Consider the following 18,761-nt stretch of genomic DNA (forward strand, 5'->3'; position numbering starts at 1 on the left):
TCATGACTCCTCGCAAATAGTTGCTCGCAGGCATTACAAATCAAGCCATGAAGTTTAACGTAGTTAACGCGATTCTTGTAGAAACGCGTGTGATTGGCTTGTGTAGTGGTTGCATGTCAGCAATCGTCGTAGAAGGATTCAAAACTGAATGCAGGTACGGTACTCCGTAGTCGGCTGACTCTCATCAGGTTGCATTTTGTTAAAAGGTAAGGTTAGATTAACAATAATGAGGTCATCTCGCAAATCATTTCTGGTAGGTAAGTTATCGCGACGCGTTTCAACGCGCGAGAGGTAAAAATAGAAGCATTTTCATGGGTGGTTGGAGAGTCGGGGTAATTTAAAGCCGACTGAGCTCTAGTGATTGGTCGGGAAAGATGGATCACTGAAGATAAACTTCTGACGTCAGTGAGACTTTTCGAATCTTCCCACGCAGAGATGCAAAAGCTTATGAGATATTGACATTCTGTGCTGGATCTGATGGTATCATGCGCTTCAGGATACACTGAGAGAATGGGGGTAAAGGATTGAAGTTGTTTGTGGATTATTTGCATCTTATCTGGTTGAGGTGGTAGTTGTGCCGTTTTGCATGCATTTTTCGACAATGATCCGGGTGATGTACGACGCTACTACATGACAATCGATGGTGCAAAAGTCCAGGACCACTGATTTAACTACTACTTAAGCTTGAGCAACAGATAAGCTTCTTCCCAATTCTTTTACTACTCTTTTCACTGCAGAGTGCTGCTTTCTAGAGCACCCAAATTAAATGTCCATTCCTTACCCTACAGTGTCAGCGCAGATGGACATGAGTCATGAAAGCTGGTGTCTAGTGCAAATACGAGTCGGTAACCATGCTTCTCCGTCGGGTCACGGATCTCGTCAGTTCGGTAGACATCCAATCAAAGCTCACGAACGCTGAGACAAGCAAGCGAGTTTATCACCCAATGATGACACTCGAATCAACCCCGCCTTGTCGCAAAGCATCGGATTTCTTCCGCCAGAGTATCATAAGCACAGACCTTGCATAGCATAAAACACCAACTGCCTCCAAGCCAAGCCCAAGCGCACCACCAGCCTCCCAAGACAGAAACATCATGAATTTCTACCCGCCACCTCCCGTCATTAAAGCAAACGTCTGGCTTCGCATCCCAGACGACAAACGCTGTATCGGCCAAGAATCAGAATGGCGCGGAGGTTTCGCGGGTTCGTTCAAGCACATCTTCCTTGAAGGACCTGTTTTTGACAGTGCTGGGAATTTGTATATTGTTGATATTCCTTATGGGCGTATTTTGAGGATTGATAAGGATAAGAATGTTGAGGTTGCTTGTCAGTGGGATGGTGAGCCAAATGGGATTGTTGGGACTGCGGATGGAGATTTATTAGTTGCGGATTATAAACAGGTGACACTACTCGATATTGCTTCTTATTTACAAGATTGACTAATACGGTGCAGGGAATCCTCTCATACAATCCAGAGACTGGGAAGATAGGACCTCATCTCACGAGAAAAAACCTCGAAAGATTCAAGGGTCCAAATGATCTCATCGTCGACTCTAAAGGAAACTTGTACTTTACAGATCAAGGCCAAACCGGCATGACAGACCCAACAGGGCGAGTCTACCGCTTATCACCAGATGGACGCCTCGACACACTTCTTGACAACGGTCCTTCACCAAACGGTCTCGTCCTCTCCCGCGACGAGCGCTTCCTCTACGTCGCCATGACCCGCGCAAACCAAGTATGGCGTCTCCCCTTGCACGCCGACGGCACAACCTCCAAAGCTGGTGTATTCTTCCAGTCCTTCGGTAACGCTGGCCCTGATGGGTTATGTCTTGATGAGGAAGGGAACTTGTTTATTTGTCATCCTAGTCTTGGAAGTGTGTTTGTGGTTGATACGCATGGTGTGCCCAAGGCGAGAATTGTGAGTGGTTCTGAAGGTATTAATTTTACGAATTGTTGTTTTGGTGGGAACGAGCATAAGACGTTGTATATTACGGATAGTTTGGAGGGGAATGTTCAGACTGTTGAGTGGCATTGTCGCGGGGCGGTGGCTGCGCCGACACTGAAACAGAAGAAGGCTGAAGCATGAGTTAGTCAAATACAAGTTGAGATTATGTGACCAAGACTCAAATGCGATCAATTACTTCGTTTTTGTGTTATTGTATGGCGTTCTAGAGGAAATGCATGATGATCTCCAGTGCTCAAGCTCCATAGATCTCATGCTCGTCATGTCAAAACTTCGCGTCGCGTACAACTCCCGCCGACCCAGGGTATCTCCAAACACACAGTGACATACAGAGCACATCAGGAAAATTAATTTAGGCCCATTTCGGCCATTGTCCTAGGTAGAAGACTTCGTGACCCTACGCTAAGAGGATCCCATCTCTACTGCCGACAGCCAAGACATCTCCGAAAGTGTCATGAACAACATCCACATTCTCCTCACAACAACAAGCTGATCCCCAACGTCTCCGGATATCGGCATCCGTTGCGCGTCTGTATATCCTGTTATGGTTACAACTGCACAATTCGCCGAACATAACCCAGCGGTGTTTTTCCCCAGCCCATTTCCCCATCAGTGCGCCCTCGCTTGAGCATTGTAACCTCCCTCTTGACTCGTCACCTTGGTCCGGGCTTCATCACGAGGGGAAATACAAGGTAAACCCCTCAAAGGTGGCACCTGGAATTCGTCCGACAGCACTAGGAGATACCCCGATAACAACCGTTTTTGACTCCACGCTAGACCGGGGATCCACTCCTTGAACCTGGGGAACTCGGGGAACAACAGAGATTATCGGCCATCCCCGCCTTTTTTCTTTCCTGCAAAGGTCAAGATTTTCTCCACGTCCTTGGCAAGGTTCTTGTTGGAGAGACACGGGAATAATCCTACGTTTTGGGAAGTGCCGTTGGGACACGATATATTGCTGCTTCGTCTCCTTGGCAATTTTGTTTCTTCAGGCTCAGGACTCTAGCCAGGTTCAACATTTCTTGTTCAGAGCATCAACTTTCTTCCTTCCTCAGTGGCGAGACTTCTCTTCAATATGGCGAGACCAAATATGATCAAGGCCACAAGGAGGGCCATCAAAGACAGTCCCAAAGAAATCTTCAACTGGTATCTCCTAGCATGTACATGCATCTGGAGTTTCTCAGGTGTCGCCAAGGGCTTCGATGAAGGTATACACACTCCCTCTCAATCCTAACCCATCACAAATAACTAACTCACTTCCAGGCAACATCGCATCCCTCGTCATCATGGAAATCTTCAAAGAACGCTTCGGAATCGATAACCAAACCGACCACGAATACGCCAACACAAAAGGCTGGATCGTCGCCATCGCTACAGCCGGTGCAGTCTTTGGCTGTCTGGGCTGTGTGTGGTTGACTCAGAGACTTGGTCGAACAAGGACGTTCCAGTTCTTTACTGTGGTCTACATGGCTGGTATTTTCGGCCAGACCTTCAGCAATGGTAACCTGGGAGTACTATACGCTACTCGTGTTATTTCGGGTATTGGTATTGGTGCTACTACCGTCTTGCCCTCGGTTTACATCGCAGAGGTAAGTCAATGCTTCAAGCCTACACTAATACCTATACTGACTGAATGTGTTAGATCTCTCCCCAACCTATTCGTGGTCTCTTGACCCTCCAATACACCTGCTGTCAACAACTCGGCGTCGTCTTCGGCTTCTTCTTCAACTACGGCGTAACAAAATACCACGCCGGCACAAACCTCCAATGGCAACTCCCCACGGCCCTGCAACTCATCCCCGCCCTAATCTGGGGCGTCGGCACGTTCTTCACCCCCGAAACCCCCCGCTTCCTGCTCAGCCAGAACAAAAACACTGAAGCCCTCGCCGTACTCTCCCGCTTCAGAGGTCTTCCCGAGGATCATCCTTACGTTCAGTCTGAGTTTCAGGGCATTGAGGCGCAGCTTAATCATGAGATTGAGATTGTGGCTGGTGCTAATACTTGGGATCTCATCAAGGAGACCTTTGCGGATATTAGCAACAGGAGGAGGTTTACGCTTATGTTTGCTTGTCATGTTTTTGGCCAGTGGTCTGGTGCCAATGCTATTACGCAGTACAGTCCTACTATCTTTGGATATCTCGGCATTGAGGGTACTGAGGCTCGTTTCCTTGCGACTGGATGCTACGCCATTCTCAAGTTTGTCTCGGTTCTTATCTTCTCTGTCTTCGTCATCGACTTTATCGGCCGTCGTCGATCTCTTATGACTGGTATCACCATGCAGATCTTCACTTTGGCTTTCGTCGGTGCTTATCTCAAGGTCACCAATGGATGGACAACTGAGGAAATTGAGGCCAGCTCTTCTGCCATGGGTGCTAGTCGCGCTGCCATCGCAGCTATTTACATCCACGCTATCGCTTGGTCCATCGGCTGGTTCTCCATTCCCTACCTCGTATCCGCCGAGGTCTTCCCCATTCGAATCCGCTCCATTAACGTGTCCATCCTCATGGCTGTCCATTGGGCCATGTACTTTGGCTGCTCTCGCGCCATGCCTTCTCTTCTGGCTGCTACTGAGCGATATGGCGCTTTCATGTTCTTCCTCAGCATCTGCACTTGTTCGCTGGTCTACGTTTACTTTGCCATGCCTGAGACTTCTGGACGATCTCTGGAGAGCATGGATAAGTTGTTTGAGAGACCTTGGTACACCGTTCACAAGATTGCTTATCCCACTGCTGATGACCTGAAGCCTGCTGCCCGGGAAATTATTGAGCCGGAGATGAAGGATCAGGAGTCTGTTGTTTCTAAACATGTTGAGAATCGCTACTAGAGGGACAATTAGTTGTATGATGAATTGAATGAGGGGAGTAGTTATGAACTAAGTTGACACCATGATAGTTTAGTTGATAAATGAACATCATCTGAACAGTTCATTTTAAACCTCTCCCTCTTGACCATCTTCACAGTGTTGATGATGAGCTTGACTGCTGAGTGCTGATACACAAGAGACCAAATAACTCGACCACCTCACGCCAAGCCGTAGGGCATTTGTTTCTTTCGCCCTAACTCGAGTCTACTCTCCCTCTAGTCTCAATTAAGAGCAACAAGTTCTTCACAACTTGCGGGGTTAAACACGTGATACTCTCACGACCCACGTCACATCCGTTGGAGAATACATAACTAGCCATCTCCCCAGATTCCCGTTGCGAGCCCCCCGGAATTTCTCCTGGCCAATGAAATACGCTGAAATGAGTCCTCCAGTATCTTCACGTCTACCGAGACTACCAGCCTGCCAAGCCTGTGCACAGAGGAAGACAAAGGTTACTCAACATTGTCCTTTCGGTGTTTACTCAGTGGGGCTGATTGGCTTTAGTGCGATAATAACAGACCGAGTTGTTCACCTTGTGAGAGAAATGGACTGGAATGTCTTGTCATAAATACGGATGCTGATGGAAATGGTCAATTGTCACGAGCGTAAGAATTTATGTCCACAATGGTCACATTGCGCTAATAGAGTCAGGATGATTGATGAATTGGAGAAGAAAGAACAGGCTTTATCTCAAAGACTCGCGGAATTAGAAGCCAGTGCAGCAGCGCACGATCCTAGTACTGTGGATACGACCAGCCCGGATGATCGACACACGAGATCGATAGCAGCATCTTCACCTGCGACGAGAGAAGGCGCCAGTATAAGGTATGTTTATGAAACCGTTGAGGTTTAACACGTTGACTGATTTATTTAGCTTCATTGCGCATTTATTTGCTGATGCGAATTGGAGAAAGTCTCATGCGACTTTGCTGAGAACACTGGCGGATGCCCCAGGTGCTGGTGAGGTCTCCATAGCGCCATGCTCGTTACCTTCCGCAGCTGAGACACAAATGCTTTTCGAGAAATAGTTAGTCTTACAACGACTTCGGTCCATTTTCACTGCTGACTTGTTCCAGTCTGAGCTGGGCACATATACAGAACCCATTCCTCCTTCGTAGAAGTATCTGGGCCCTACATCACCGTCTATTCAGCAGTCCGAACACCTCTGGTCAAGTAACAAATCATGATCTATTCAGAGCTTTTATGATCTGTGCTATTGGTGCCGTTCTACCTTATCGGAACAGACTGCATAATCGACATCCAGAAGCATACTATAACGCCGCGTTGCAATATCTTGGAACTGAGTTCCTGACAAGAGGCTTAGACTCTGTTCAAGATCTGTTGTTAATATGTAGATTTGGCATCTATCACCCGATCGGTATGTTTCACCCCACATGACAATAGCCATTGACTGACGTTCTGTAGGTACATCGATCTGGGACGTAGTAAGACTCTGCGGTCGCCTCTGCATAGAACTAGGCCTCCACTCCAACCCACACATCCCCAACGACCTCCTCCAAACGCAACTCCGCCGCCGCATATTCTGGCAATTCTACCTTATAGATCGCTACAGCTCTACAACTCTCGACCGTCCCTTTTTGATCGACGACAATGACATAAGCACCAAATTCCCAGTCGAAGCAAGCGACGAAGAACTTGAAGCAGCAAATAGTCAAGTTCAGAGCCTTGATTCGTTCAATTTCAACCGCGAGCCGAATGTTCAGAACGAGATGACCGTATTCTTCGTCTCTGTGCGACTCAGGCAGATATCTTCCCATATTCAGACGGAGTTTTCGAAACTAAGAAGGAAGATCGTTGAGTCTTCGCCGAAACGTACTCTGGCGGGACATGTACACGTTGTCATGACTAAGTTACTCAAAGAGTTGCAAGAGTGGCGGAGTAGTACGCCTATTATTCAGGAGCCTAGTTGTCTTTATGAGATGCAGGAGTGGTATGATCATCTCCTGGCTCGAGAACGACTCTCGGTGCTTCGAAGGGCTATCGACCTTGTGCCAAAGGTTAACGGATCACCCCCGAAGGAGATCCTTACTGTTTTTCTGAGGTCTGCTTTAGAGACGATTAATCGGTATCATCATCTCTGTCAGAAGAAAGAAAAGATGATAACGCATACTCGAAGTTACTTCCACATGCTATTTACGGCGGGTCTATCGGTAATGTACTGCACGTCTGTGTCGAAGCAGATCTCACCGGAAGATCTGCGAGCGTCACATGAGGGGCTACAACGGTGCCAAGAGCTATTGAGGAGTGTCACTCTGCAACTTCCCGATGCAAAAAACTACGTTGCAGTCTTCGAGGCGCTCCTTAGAGATCATTCGCAAAGGCTATGGCCAAATATTAGGGAGCCGCCGATGAGTCTCCCAGCAGATGCATCAATCACGATTCCGAATGAGGTTGGGAACTTTACAGAAGGCGACTTTCCTCAGAATCTGGTCGCAGGGCCTTTACCTGCTGATATGAGCGATTTTACAGCCAACAGTCAATTCTTTGAACAGGGTCTCAACCGTCCTGATATTCTGGGCCCTGTGAATCAATTCGATTCAATGCCAGATGAGAACGACATCGGCTCGGAGTATCAAGATGGAACAGGTATCAACTGGGCATTGCTAAACTACGATTCACTCTGGAATATGGAATCTGCCTTGGGTCATTACGTCTATGGCGATCCTAGCAATCCTGGTGTATGGGAAGGTTTCGATTTTTAGAATGAAATGTCAATTTGTTGCTTATAATTAAAGGTCTATCTTCCTAGTTGCTCAACGCAAACTCTAACAAATACCTGGCTGCTGCCATACCGGTTTGCATCTGCGTCTCAGCAGTAGCAGCTCCAATATGTGGCGTGCTAACAACACCACTCCCCCAAAGAGAATGGTACTTCTCATAACTGGGTGGTTCCTCCTCATGACAATCCAGACCAGCACCCCAGATAAGACCCTCATCCAAAGCGCGCTGTAATGAGGTTTCATTGACAATGCCTCCACGAGCCGTATTGATGATGATGGCCGTCTTCTTCATGCGCTTCATTTCCTCGTAGCTGATGAGGTTTCTTGTCTCGGGTGTGAGGGGCATGTGAACGGTAATGACGTCTGATGATTCTAGGACTTCTGCCACGGAAGATGCGCGTGTGTGGGGAATATCTGCCCAGGCATCTGCCGGGAGGAAGGGATCATATGCGATGACATCCGCTTCGAATGCGCCACGGAAGATCTTGGCGACACACTTGCCAATGTTGCCCATACCCAGAATACCGATGGTCTTCTGATGCAGAATCAAGCCAGAGCACTTCTCCTTGGGGCAAAGAATGCCAGAAGACTGCTTAGCGACGATAGAACCGACTTGACGAGCAGAAGAAGTGGCCAGCGTCAGAACAAGCTCGGCAACAGCACGGGCGTTAACACCAGGAGTGTTGAAAATCTTGATTCCTCGCGCAGCACAAGCCTCAGCGTCAATCTTATCGATACCAACGCCCTGCTTGCCAATAGCAATCAAGTTGGGACAGGACTTGATGTCCGCTGCTGTCAAGCGGGATGCTCTGACGAGGAGGTAGCGGGCTTCGCGCCATTGGCTGTGACGAGGGTCATCTATTGTGACAGCGTCAAAGTTTTCCTTTGCGTAGGCGATGACATTGGGGTGGAAGGTATCCAACAGGTAGACTGTTGGCTTGTCTGAGGAGGAGACGGAAGTGTCTGGGGGAGTTGATGATACGATGCCTGGAGCCATTGTGAAGGTGGAGATGGATGGGATTGAAGATGATGGTTTGTGAGGGGTGAATGTTGGAGTTGATGATTTGAATTTTTAAGTAACTGTCCTCTGCAATAAATCGAGATGAGTCAAAGATGAGTCGGAATACCACCGATTATCCTCCGATAATGATCGTCCCTTCAGTCCCGCGGGTAGTCAGTCTTGAGGGTGGCAGAAGAATTGCCCGCCGAGCGTAAGAGACGAAATAATGTGATTAACTTAGACCAGATTTAGGCCACTTTATTCTGACAGCCTAAGTCTTAGAGGACAATGCGCGGGTAGTATCAATGTAACGGAGAATGTCCGGTGGTGATGGGCGGCCCCACTCCGAACCCCACGATCCCCTCGGCTCTGGGGTTCGGCTTTAATCCATCCCCCAAGCTGGAGGGGACTGTCGGGGGACTTGAGATCGGACGTGGAGAAATCTACGGACGATAACAGTTTGTGACTCTTCTCTCTTTCTTTAATTGTTTTAGAGTTGTATATTAATACCACAGAATCACCTTGCCAAATTCGTTTTCATCAGCATCAACACCACAAACAATCACTAGATCCTCAACCACAACTACCCTTTCACCTTTATTCATCAGCCATCATGTCTCTTGCCCCGATCCCACACAGCCTGAAAGAGAAGATGGCTAGAGATGAGGTGGCCTACACCATGTCCATCAAGCTCTGCAAGTCTATTGAGATTGTCGGCATGGCCAAGACAGCTGGCTTCGACGGGTAAGCTCCCATCAATTCTCCAAACGAATACACAAAACTAATCTACCCAGACTATTCATCGAGACAGAGCACAGCTCACTGGATCTTGAATCCACTTCTCAACTCTGCGTCGCCGCTCTCTACGCAGGCATCTCCCCCATCGTCCGCGTCCCCAGCAAAGACCCCTGCTACGTCTCAAGAGTCCTCGACGGCGGCGCTCTAGGCGTTGTAGTCCCCCACATTCGCTCTGTTCAAGACGCACAAGACGTCGTCAACGCAGCCAAATTCCAACCCATCGGCTTCCGCTCCTCCACGAACGGTCTTCCCCATCATCAATTCCGCAGCATCCCCGCAAAGCTCTCCAACCCCGTCACCAACGACGCCACTCTCGTCATCCCCATGATCGAGACGCTTGAGGCGTTGGAGCTTGTTGATGAGATTGCTGCTCTGCCTGGTGTTGACTCACTTCTCATTGGTACAAATGATCTTACTGCTGAGATGGGCATCCCTGGAGATTATGAGAACCCTCGTTTGACTGAGGCTTATGAGCGTACTCTTGCGGCTTGTAAGAAGCATGGCAAGTGGCTTGGTGTTGGAGGTCTTCATGCTAGACTTGATCTTGTGGAGAAGTTCTGCAAGATGGGTGCTAGATGGGTTATGGCTGCTACTGATGGACCTCTTCTTATGGGTGCTGCTACTAAGCGAGGTGCTGAGATGGCGGCTCTTAACGAGTCTGTCAAGGCTGCTCAAACAAATGGTGCCCCTGCTAAGGCTGTTAACGGTACAAATGGGCACGCCACGAATGGGGCTACAAATGGAGTCACCAACGGAGTGACGAATGGGGTTAGCAACGGTATCCCAGTGGCAGCATAAACCACAGTATCCGTAAATTAAATTGTTTAGCATAGATTTCACTCGAAATAGTTAATATTGGTCATTCGTTGGTCCGTGTTGAAGCGAGAACCTGGGGCCCTAGTCTGTTACCCCATAAACTGCCTGCCGCTAACCTGTTCTTAACCCCACGTGACCCTATAGGAACAAGTCCGATTAAATCTGCATCATCCCCAGATTTCCCCTCGGACTCTCTCCGTCTCTTCCTACCCAAGATCAGCCTTCCAACTTCCAACATGACAACAACTGATTGGCGTGACATTCCCCGCGTCTCAGACCCTGCACGGAGCCCTAGTCAACCTGTGCCGCTGCAGAAGAACGGCCGAGCACCCTTGGCTTGCGAACGGTGTTTCAAGAGGAAGCAAAAAGTGAGTCCGATGCCTAACTTTCGGGTGACGGAAATGATTCGCCTAAACTGCCGTCGGATCATTATGTTCCATGTCTTGGCAAGCTGGAATCTGCGTGTTGACAATTGGCTGATAATCACAGTGTGACAGATTACGCCCTGCGTGCACATCCTGTGCCGATCTTGGCGTCGACTGCATTGCAAGGTCCCAGCAATTCGACTTCAACGCCGAAGACGCAGGTCTGACTCACGCTAGAGTCAACGGCTATGTTGAGTCACTCAGACGTCGCGTCGCTGAGCTTGAACAAAAAGTCAAGATCGCTGAACAACAACATGTTCAAGCACGACGTTCCTTTGGTGCTTCGGATGTCATCTCACCCATCACTGGCAAGAGACGTCGCTCTACTGAAATATACATACCTGTTCTTCCAAGCTCAGGTCCAGCTGTGCAAAATGGAGACGAGCAATCAACTGTTGAAGACACCATGAGTGCAATTGGTCTTCTCTCCAACAAGGCTATGGCAGAGTCTCGAGCCAATACAGGCAATGAACCCCATAAACTCGCGATAATCGAGTCCATCGCAGCAGCTTTGGCCGTAGACGGTCGCGATCCATCCACAGCCTCAACTTCACACCACATGTCTCTAGGAACAGACCAAATAATCCCCTTCACACGCGACATAACAATGCCCCACCTCCAACGCTTCCTCGATTGGAGTGTCTGGCTCCCCTACATAGACGAACGTCGTCTGATGGAACAATACGACACAGTCGTCGACTCCACCGACAAAGCCGCCCTTCCTCGCTTCAATGCATACATGGCAATCGCGATCGGAATAAGCATGTCGCCAGAAACAAGTCGCTTCTCAGCCCTGGCTACAAATCTCCATACTGCAGCTGTGAAGCTACTCCCCACGATACTCCACTCCCAGGAGCCGCTGGATACGCTGCATTGCATGCTTTTGTTAGCGGTGTTTTCTATATTTAATCCGGCTGGTGGGTCGACGTGGCATCTTATGGGATTTATTATGACGAATTGTATTGCTGCTGGGTTGCATAAGACTGTTATTCCGCAGGAGAGACTTGGTGTGGATAGTACTTATCGGGTTGAGTGGCTGTTCTGGAGTGTGTATCTAATGGATCGGTGGGTGTCTTTACAACCTCTGCAGGGTTTTGGCTAACCTTCTTAGGTCCTTGGCATCATCTATGGGCCGTCCATTCAGCATTACAGACGATGATATTGCTGTCTCTGTAAGTGAAGACACTGGGACTTTCTCCGACACTACTAACACCTTTCCAGATTCCTGAACCTCCAGTAAACGACGACGAATCAGGCCTCCCCGCACAAGTACGCAATAAACTCGCGTTAAGCCGTCACTTAATAGTCCACGCACAACTCATCTCCGACATTTGCGGAAGCGACAAGCCCAGTGCCCTATTCTCATACAGCAACCTCTGCTTCTGGCGCGAATTTCCACCAACAAACAATCCCGACTACCTGGACCAACTAGGGTGTCGGGCCATGATCCTAATAGTCAACCCACCATCCACCACCCTCGGCGATTCTCCGGAGATCGAAGCCGACACAATAACATCCTGCAAGCGCTTAATCGAGTCACAATACACCAAGTCCCGAACAGTATCCTTCCTAGATGCATACAATATCTTGGCTGCGGCGGTAGCATATGTCTGCCTCTCACAGCCAAACCAGCAAGGATTCGCGCAGACGTTTGAAGTAGTCAGCAAAGCATCAGTGTTACTAACACAATGCTCAACACGTTTCTCGGGTCTAAGCGTATTCCAGCAATTCTTACTGTCCCTGTCTACAAAGATCATGGAAGGACAGGGTAGTCTTGAGGTACGTACGAGTCAAGATTTAAGCTTAACCGTGTAATTGACTGGGTTTAGCAATATCTGGATTTCATACCGCCGGAGATCCCCATCCATCTTCGGTCTTTTGTCCAGAACTATGCTTCTTCGAGGCCGCTAACCGCTTAACCCCCATGACCTGTATTTTTGGCTTTAGTATGGCCTGTTTTCTCTTAGCATGCTTCGTCGGCCCCAGTCCGTCAAACAAGGTTTGATTGGGCGGATCTTGTCCGACGGGGGTAATCCGACACTAACACCCCGCAAACCAAAAGAAACTCCAGACTGGTAAACGCGGGGATGCGGGGGAGTCGGGAGAGAAGGACGGATCAGGGAGAGATCCGTGAGAACAGACTACTGTTACTACAGCATTACCTTGGCGATGGCAGGGTCACGGTTGTATAAAGACTGTTGATCCTACCTTCTCTTAACCTCCTCAGCAGGCTCTCTTCTTCAGTCAGCCCACTCCTACCATCCTCTCAGTCTTATCCTTTGACAATTCCTCAAGATGTCGGGCTCCGTTCGATCAAAACCCAACTCTCTCGACGCCAAACGAGATGTCGAATACGAGGAAAATGCGCCTGAACGCGACGAGATCCTTGAGCGATATGATCTCATCAAGGATATGAGTCCCGAGGACCGCGCTGCTCTTGAGAAGAAACTTGTGCGAAAGCTCGATTGGAAGTTTCTTCCTATGGTTACTGCCATGTTGCTGATGAATTACCTCGACCGAATCAATGTTTCCAACGCCCGTCTTGCTGGTAAGCTCTCTCAATCCACCTGTTCTGGGTCTGGACTCAACTAACATTGCTTTCTCAAGGTATGCAGGAGGATCTAGGCATGTCGGACGTCACCTGGTCGCTCGGTATCTCCATGTTCTACGTCGGATACATCATTTCTCAAATCCCCGCCAACGTTATTATCGCCAAAGGAAGTCCCCGAGTCCTCCTCCCCGGTTGCATGATGGCCTGGTCCTGCGTCACAATTTGCATGCCCGCTGTGACCGCCGGCTGGGGTTTCTGCCTCTGCCGCTTCATCATTGGCTTCGTTGAAGGACCCTTCGTCCCTGCTGTCTCTCTGATGACCAGCTCTTGGTACACAAAACACGAGTCTCCTCTTCGAATGGGTATCTGGCACGCTGGAAACACCATCTCACAGGCTCTATCTGGTCTTCTTGCTGCAGGCATCTTGACCAACATGGAGGGTGTGGCTAACCTCCGAGCTTGGAAGTGGTTCCTTCTTCTCGAGGGAGCTGTCAGTATCATTGTTGCTGCTTTCAGCTTCTGGTTCATTCCCAACTTCCCTGACTCTACTGGAACATACTTCATCACCGAAGAGGAGGCCCAGATGGCCCAGTACCGACAGGCTGTCTCAGCTGGTGGTCTTTCTGAGGATGACACTGGTGGCTACTGGGATGGTTTCTGGATGTGTATGAAGGACCCCTTTGCGCATCTCTTCGCCGCTATTCACTTCTGCCTCATCATCGGACAGTCCTACAAGGACTTCTTCCCTTCAATCGTCGCTACACTTGGATTCTCTGGTACTACAACATACCTCATCCAGGCCCCTCCTCCAATCCTCGCCTTCCTCGTCACCCTGGTCATCTCTTGGTCATCCGGTAAACGTCTGGAACACGGATACCACATCATTGTCCCTATTCTGTTCACCATTGTCGGCTGTGCTGTAATGATCACAACTCTTAACGTTGGAGCTCGATACTTTTCCATGATTCTTCTTGTTATCGGTCCTTTCGTTGGTCTTAACGTAAGTCACATAGTCCACTAATCTCAACCGCTTATACTAACTGCAACAGCTTCAAATCTCCTGGGAAACCACCGTTGTTCCTCGCCCTCGTACAAAGCGTGCGGCCCTTATCGCATACGCCAACTGTGTCTCCTCCGTGTCTCACTGGTTCACTCCCTACTTCTTTCTTCGCAACCAGGAGCCTTACTACCAGACTGGTGGAGGTGCCATCATTGCCGGCTGTGGTCTTGTCGTCATCTTTGTTTTGATCACAAAATGGTATGTCAACAAGAAGAACAAGCAGCTTCAGGCCGCCGAGGATGCTGCCGGTGAGCCTAAGGGATGGAGATATGCTGGATAAGGTAGAATTCTATGTGTGGAGGTATGCTGCAAGGCATCTCTACGCCGCAGTGGCAATGTTTGAGCAAGGCAATAGCTGAATGAAGATACCTGATGAATAATTATCGTTGAACCTTGCTACTACCGAAACTATCTCCGTCCACCTTGTGGTGTGCTAATAAGCTTTACCGTGCCCATGTAGCTACTAAAAGCTCTAGCAACCCCTCCCACAAGACCAATGGTGGTCATAACAACTTCCAAAACTAGCCGTCTTGCTGCATTTAACTCCGCTTGTTCCGACCGCAGAACATGAATTACCACCAGACTGGAGAGCCGCGAGGAATGTGTTCCGCGCTTTGTTGGCAGAGATGCTGGAACAGACGTGAGTGCAGGTATAGGTGCAAGTCGAATTGCTGGCCGAGGTAGCAGAGCAGGTTCTCTTGCAAGCTTGTACTCCTGCCACTGCGGACAGGGCGTAGATGATGAAGAGTGGGTTGACCATTGTTGTTGAAGTCTGAAGCATGGTCAGTCTTTATCCTCGTCGCGTTTGTATGGACAGTCCTACTCGGGCGGTGATTTGAAGATAGCGTTTGCTTGGATAATAGGGCTTGAGTTGCGCGATGTTTGCGTAAGTCCGTGGGGATCGTGATGTTCGGAGCGATGGCGGTTATATATGTAGAGTCGAGGAGGTATCACCGGCTCATCATCTCTTCAAAACGGTATGGAAATGCTCAAACGCACTGTTATGCCATCATCAATACTTGTAGAACCTGTCTACGGTCGCACACTGTACCACGAATAAATGCGACTTAGCACACGTTCGTAAGACTTGTACTTGATAGAGTTACCACGTGTTCTGGATATGCATTGCAGGCATCTTAAGGTGTGGTGCCGTCGCCCTAGACAGTGTTTTGGGTACGGAAGAACTATTCGCATCTATTCTAGCCCGTCGGACGTGTGTAACAGACACCTACTTGCCCGAGAACAGGCACTCTGTCTGCGTCAATATCGTTTCACATCTTTCTCTGCCATCCGCATGTTCGCTTACGTCGCCTGAAAGAGGAAATAAGCACGCCCGAGGGGTCCATACTGTGTAAACCAATATTGGAAGTAGATGAAATGTGTCTCATTAAGCGAGAGAAGCTTACTTCAATTCGACGTAATAACTGAGAATGGCTGGTGTTCTGTGAAATTGTTGTATGCCAAGTGTATGCAGGGACTTCGGGCGATACAGGTACGGATGTAACATTCTCCATTACGACCCATTAAGATCGATGATCAACCCCACGAGGAAACCTGGGTAATGTCTTATGTCGTTCGTTAAAGCTTTTGCTGATCGCATCCACCAAGTCTTTGGTGCCTTGGCTCAGACTGGGCAATCGGCCAAGGTGATCGTCCAGCCAAGAGTCGGCCAAGCAGTCTGTGTCAGGTATCGCCAAGGTCCTCCACCACCTTTCACAAAGCGGAAGGACCCTGAAGATCTGTTCCACAACTACAGTTCCTGAAGCCATTCTTCTTGCTACTTGTTGCACGAACACTAGAAGCGCAAGCGTCACAAAACGAGGGAACAGTTAAGTAATGTAATAACGTATTAACTTCATTCATAGTCCACTATCTAGTACGGCTTATCGCCATTCCATATGTGTTGGGTATTTACATCCAGCCTCCATCTCATCCTTCATCTCGTCCTTAAGCAAGGTTTCGCTCGCTCTTCTCGATAATTGGAGGAGGGCGCTCAACCTTCTTGAAGAGGACGTACTTCTTGAACATATAAGGAAGCCAGACCTGAGTCTCGTAAGACAGGAACTGCTTGGTAGGAACAGAGAAGACCTGGTCCAATTCCTCGAGAGTCATCTGCTTGGTCTCACGAACGAAGCAGAAGATCATACCCCAAGCAATGAGATTGAGTCCAGCGTAGAAGGCGAAGGCTCCAGTGGGAGTCATAACGGTTCTCATACGAGGGAAGGTCAGTCCAAGAACACCAGCGAAGGTGTTGTTGATGCAGACAGCCCAGGCCATACCCTGCTCACGCTGGATGGTAGGGAAGACCTCAGCGGAGTACTGGAAGGCGACAGGTCCTTCTCCGAGACAGTACGCGATGGTGAAGAGGTAAATGAAGAGAGCGACGGGTGCGATCTTGGCAGCCTGGTTTGTGGTATCGTTCAGAAGGGAGAGACCAGCAGCCAGAAGGAAGATACACATGAAGGGGAATGTAGCCAGTGTCAAGGTTCGTCGTCCCTTGGTATCGATCAGGAAGAGGGTGGGAATAGTGAAGACGACCTGAATGGCACCATAACCCAGAGAAGCGTACAGAGCTTGGTCGTGGGTGAAACCACTCTCGGAGAAGATGGTCGAGCTGTAGAAAGAGATAATGTTGATACCGCACATCTGCTGGGCAAGCATGACAGTACTGGCACCGTAGTTGGCACGTCGAATGCGAGGAACAGCGAAGCAGTCCCAGAGACGCTGGAAGTAACCAGAGCCAGCAGCGACCTTGAGCTCCTCATGGTAGATGACGTATGAGTAGTAGTAATCGCGGGCACCGATGATGGGGTGAGCTCGGAGCTTGGCCATGGAGACGAAGCCTTGGGAGATCTTGCCGTGCTTCATGAGCCAACGGGGTGATTCGGGGCAGAAGTAGATGCCGACCATGAGGATGAAGGCGGGGATGAAGGCGGAGCCGAGTTCGAGACGCCAGGCGATGCGAGGGACGTCCTTGACGATAACGTTGGCGCAGAAACCGAGGAAGATACCTGGGGTTGTTAGTATTGTTGTCATGAGTTTGTAGGGAGATTGACTTACCGATGACGACCCAGAGTTGCCAGAACATGACGAGGGCACCACGAATTCTAGCAGGAGCCATCTCAGCGGAATAGATAGGCACGGTAGCGTTCTTAGCACCGATACCAATTCCCATGATGAAACGGATAGCAAACAGTTCCTGCCAATTGCGAGAAAAGCCAGAAGCAATAGGAGTAGCAGTCAAGCAAGCAGCAGTAATAAAGATCTCTCCACGACGTCCAAAGTAGTGGTTGAGGGGATCAACAATGAAAGCACCGATCAAACCAGCAGTCAAGAAGATGATAGAGTTGATGATACCGATAAGCCAATCATTATCCTTAATGCCAAACTCTTCGGGGAAAGACAGGTTAGCACCGTTGGCACCAGTCTGATCCCAACCCTGAGTAGCAGCACCGACGGCACAAAGACCGATGGAGTACCACAGCATCTTGGATCCATGCCACTTGTGGTCTCGTTCGTAGATGAGAGCTTCGCGCTCGTCGTCGAGAAGGTCGACGGACTCGAAGTTGTCGGGGTCACGGGCGATGAGGGCTGCTCTGCCGAACATCTCGGCGTGTTCGGACATGCCATTGGTCTCGCAAAAGAGGCGGGCGTCGGCGATGGTTTCTTCCTTTGTTTTGCGCTGAAGACAAAGAGTTAGTGATTGTTGTGGTAGTTTGGGTAGTGGTGAATCGTACCTGAAGAGGGTTCTCGACAATGTTGACGGCGGTAGAGCCACGACGGCCTTGGCCAGCGTGCTCCATCATCTCAGCACCGCCATGAGAGCCGGTCTTGTCATCGTAGTGATGATCGGCCTTGTCATCATAAGAGTGACCGGGGGAGATATCTCTGTCAGCCATGATGAATTGAATCAATCACTGAGTAGTTTGCAGAGAGAAGCAGTGACAGAGTGAATAAAGAGGAGAAGACTGCAGATCACAAAAAGACAAGTTCATGGCAAAGAAAGGGCCCTGTATATATAAGCTTAAAAATAAAGACAGTGGTCTGGCAACCTTCTGGGGTCCAACTGGGCAAGCCGAAGTGCCAAGCCCAGGCAGCAAGTTAACAGTCTTGGCCGGCATGATATCACCCTGCCGCCAAGGTTGGGGAGGTGGAGACGTCTAGTGCTACCCCATGGGATCAGCGCGGAGAAAGGTCTGGGCTAATTGGTTGGGGTAGTCAAGGGTGAGATTGCAGAGGGCGGGTCGTGGAACCTTTTGAGACGATGATGCTTGTTTTTTTACTTGGATCATCAATTCCAGCAGATGATCATTTCCTTGTGTAGAGAGCGTTTGTATTAAAATCTCACATGAATCCTATAGAGTAAAACAGTACATAACCTTCGCAATTGTTCTTCGCCTTGTTCATATGAGGCATATCTTCTCCCTCAGCTGAGATCAGCCCAATCTCCGTTCCCCATCCCCAATGAATAAACTACTGTTAGATGCGGAGAATAAATGGACTCTAGCCTCCAGGCAACACAATTCTTCTCCCTCTCGTTC

General features: G+C 49.2%; 6 protein-coding genes across 6 annotated transcripts; 4 read left to right on the forward strand and 2 right to left on the reverse strand.

The window, feature by feature from the left end:
- Positions 1 to 1,094: 1,094 nt before the first annotated feature.
- On the forward strand, positions 1,095 to 4,790 carry FIESC28_03383 (uncharacterized protein; the record flags this gene model as incomplete). Its single annotated transcript, XM_031157532.1, has 5 exons — positions 1,095 to 1,319; positions 1,454 to 1,921; positions 2,997 to 3,174; positions 3,230 to 3,555; positions 3,609 to 4,790. The coding sequence occupies 5 exons, from the start codon at positions 1,095 to 1,097 to the stop codon at positions 4,788 to 4,790; spliced, it is 2,379 nt and encodes a 792-aa protein (XP_031018358.1).
- A 691-nt stretch (positions 4,791 to 5,481) lies between these two features.
- FIESC28_03384 (uncharacterized protein) lies at positions 5,482 to 7,552 on the forward strand (the record flags this gene model as incomplete). The annotated part of the gene is made up of 4 exons (XM_031157533.1): positions 5,482 to 5,654; positions 5,704 to 5,856; positions 5,906 to 6,207; positions 6,255 to 7,552. 4 exons carry the CDS (start codon positions 5,482 to 5,484, stop codon positions 7,550 to 7,552), a joined length of 1,926 nt encoding a protein of 641 aa, XP_031018359.1.
- A 43-nt stretch (positions 7,553 to 7,595) lies between these two features.
- Positions 7,596 to 8,567, reverse strand: FIESC28_03385 (uncharacterized protein; the record flags this gene model as incomplete). Its single annotated transcript, XM_031157534.1, has 1 exon — positions 7,596 to 8,567. One exon carries the CDS (start codon positions 8,565 to 8,567, stop codon positions 7,596 to 7,598), a length of 972 nt encoding a protein of 323 aa, XP_031018360.1.
- Positions 8,568 to 9,183: 616 nt separating this feature from the next.
- On the forward strand, positions 9,184 to 12,528 carry FIESC28_03386 (uncharacterized protein; the record flags this gene model as incomplete). The annotated part of the gene is made up of 7 exons (XM_031157535.1): positions 9,184 to 9,314; positions 9,365 to 10,136; positions 10,202 to 10,552; positions 10,674 to 11,674; positions 11,721 to 11,781; positions 11,831 to 12,388; positions 12,439 to 12,528. The coding sequence occupies 7 exons, from the start codon at positions 9,184 to 9,186 to the stop codon at positions 12,526 to 12,528; spliced, it is 2,964 nt and encodes a 987-aa protein (XP_031018361.1).
- Positions 12,529 to 12,904: 376 nt separating this feature from the next.
- On the forward strand, positions 12,905 to 14,500 carry FIESC28_03387 (uncharacterized protein; the record flags this gene model as incomplete). Its single annotated transcript, XM_031157536.1, has 3 exons — positions 12,905 to 13,157; positions 13,217 to 14,160; positions 14,210 to 14,500. 3 exons carry the CDS (start codon positions 12,905 to 12,907, stop codon positions 14,498 to 14,500), a joined length of 1,488 nt encoding a protein of 495 aa, XP_031018362.1.
- Positions 14,501 to 16,167: 1,667 nt separating this feature from the next.
- FIESC28_03388 (uncharacterized protein) lies at positions 16,168 to 18,119 on the reverse strand (the record flags this gene model as incomplete). The annotated part of the gene is made up of 3 exons (XM_031157537.1): positions 16,168 to 17,231; positions 17,281 to 17,902; positions 17,958 to 18,119. The coding sequence occupies 3 exons, from the start codon at positions 18,117 to 18,119 to the stop codon at positions 16,168 to 16,170; spliced, it is 1,848 nt and encodes a 615-aa protein (XP_031018363.1).
- Positions 18,120 to 18,761: the final 642 nt, after the last annotated feature.

This window comes from Fusarium coffeatum, assembly GCF_003316985.1.
Source record: "Fusarium coffeatum strain FIESC_28 chromosome Unknown BRIP53273_contig_72, whole genome shotgun sequence".
NCBI lineage: Eukaryota > Fungi > Ascomycota > Sordariomycetes > Hypocreales > Nectriaceae > Fusarium > Fusarium coffeatum.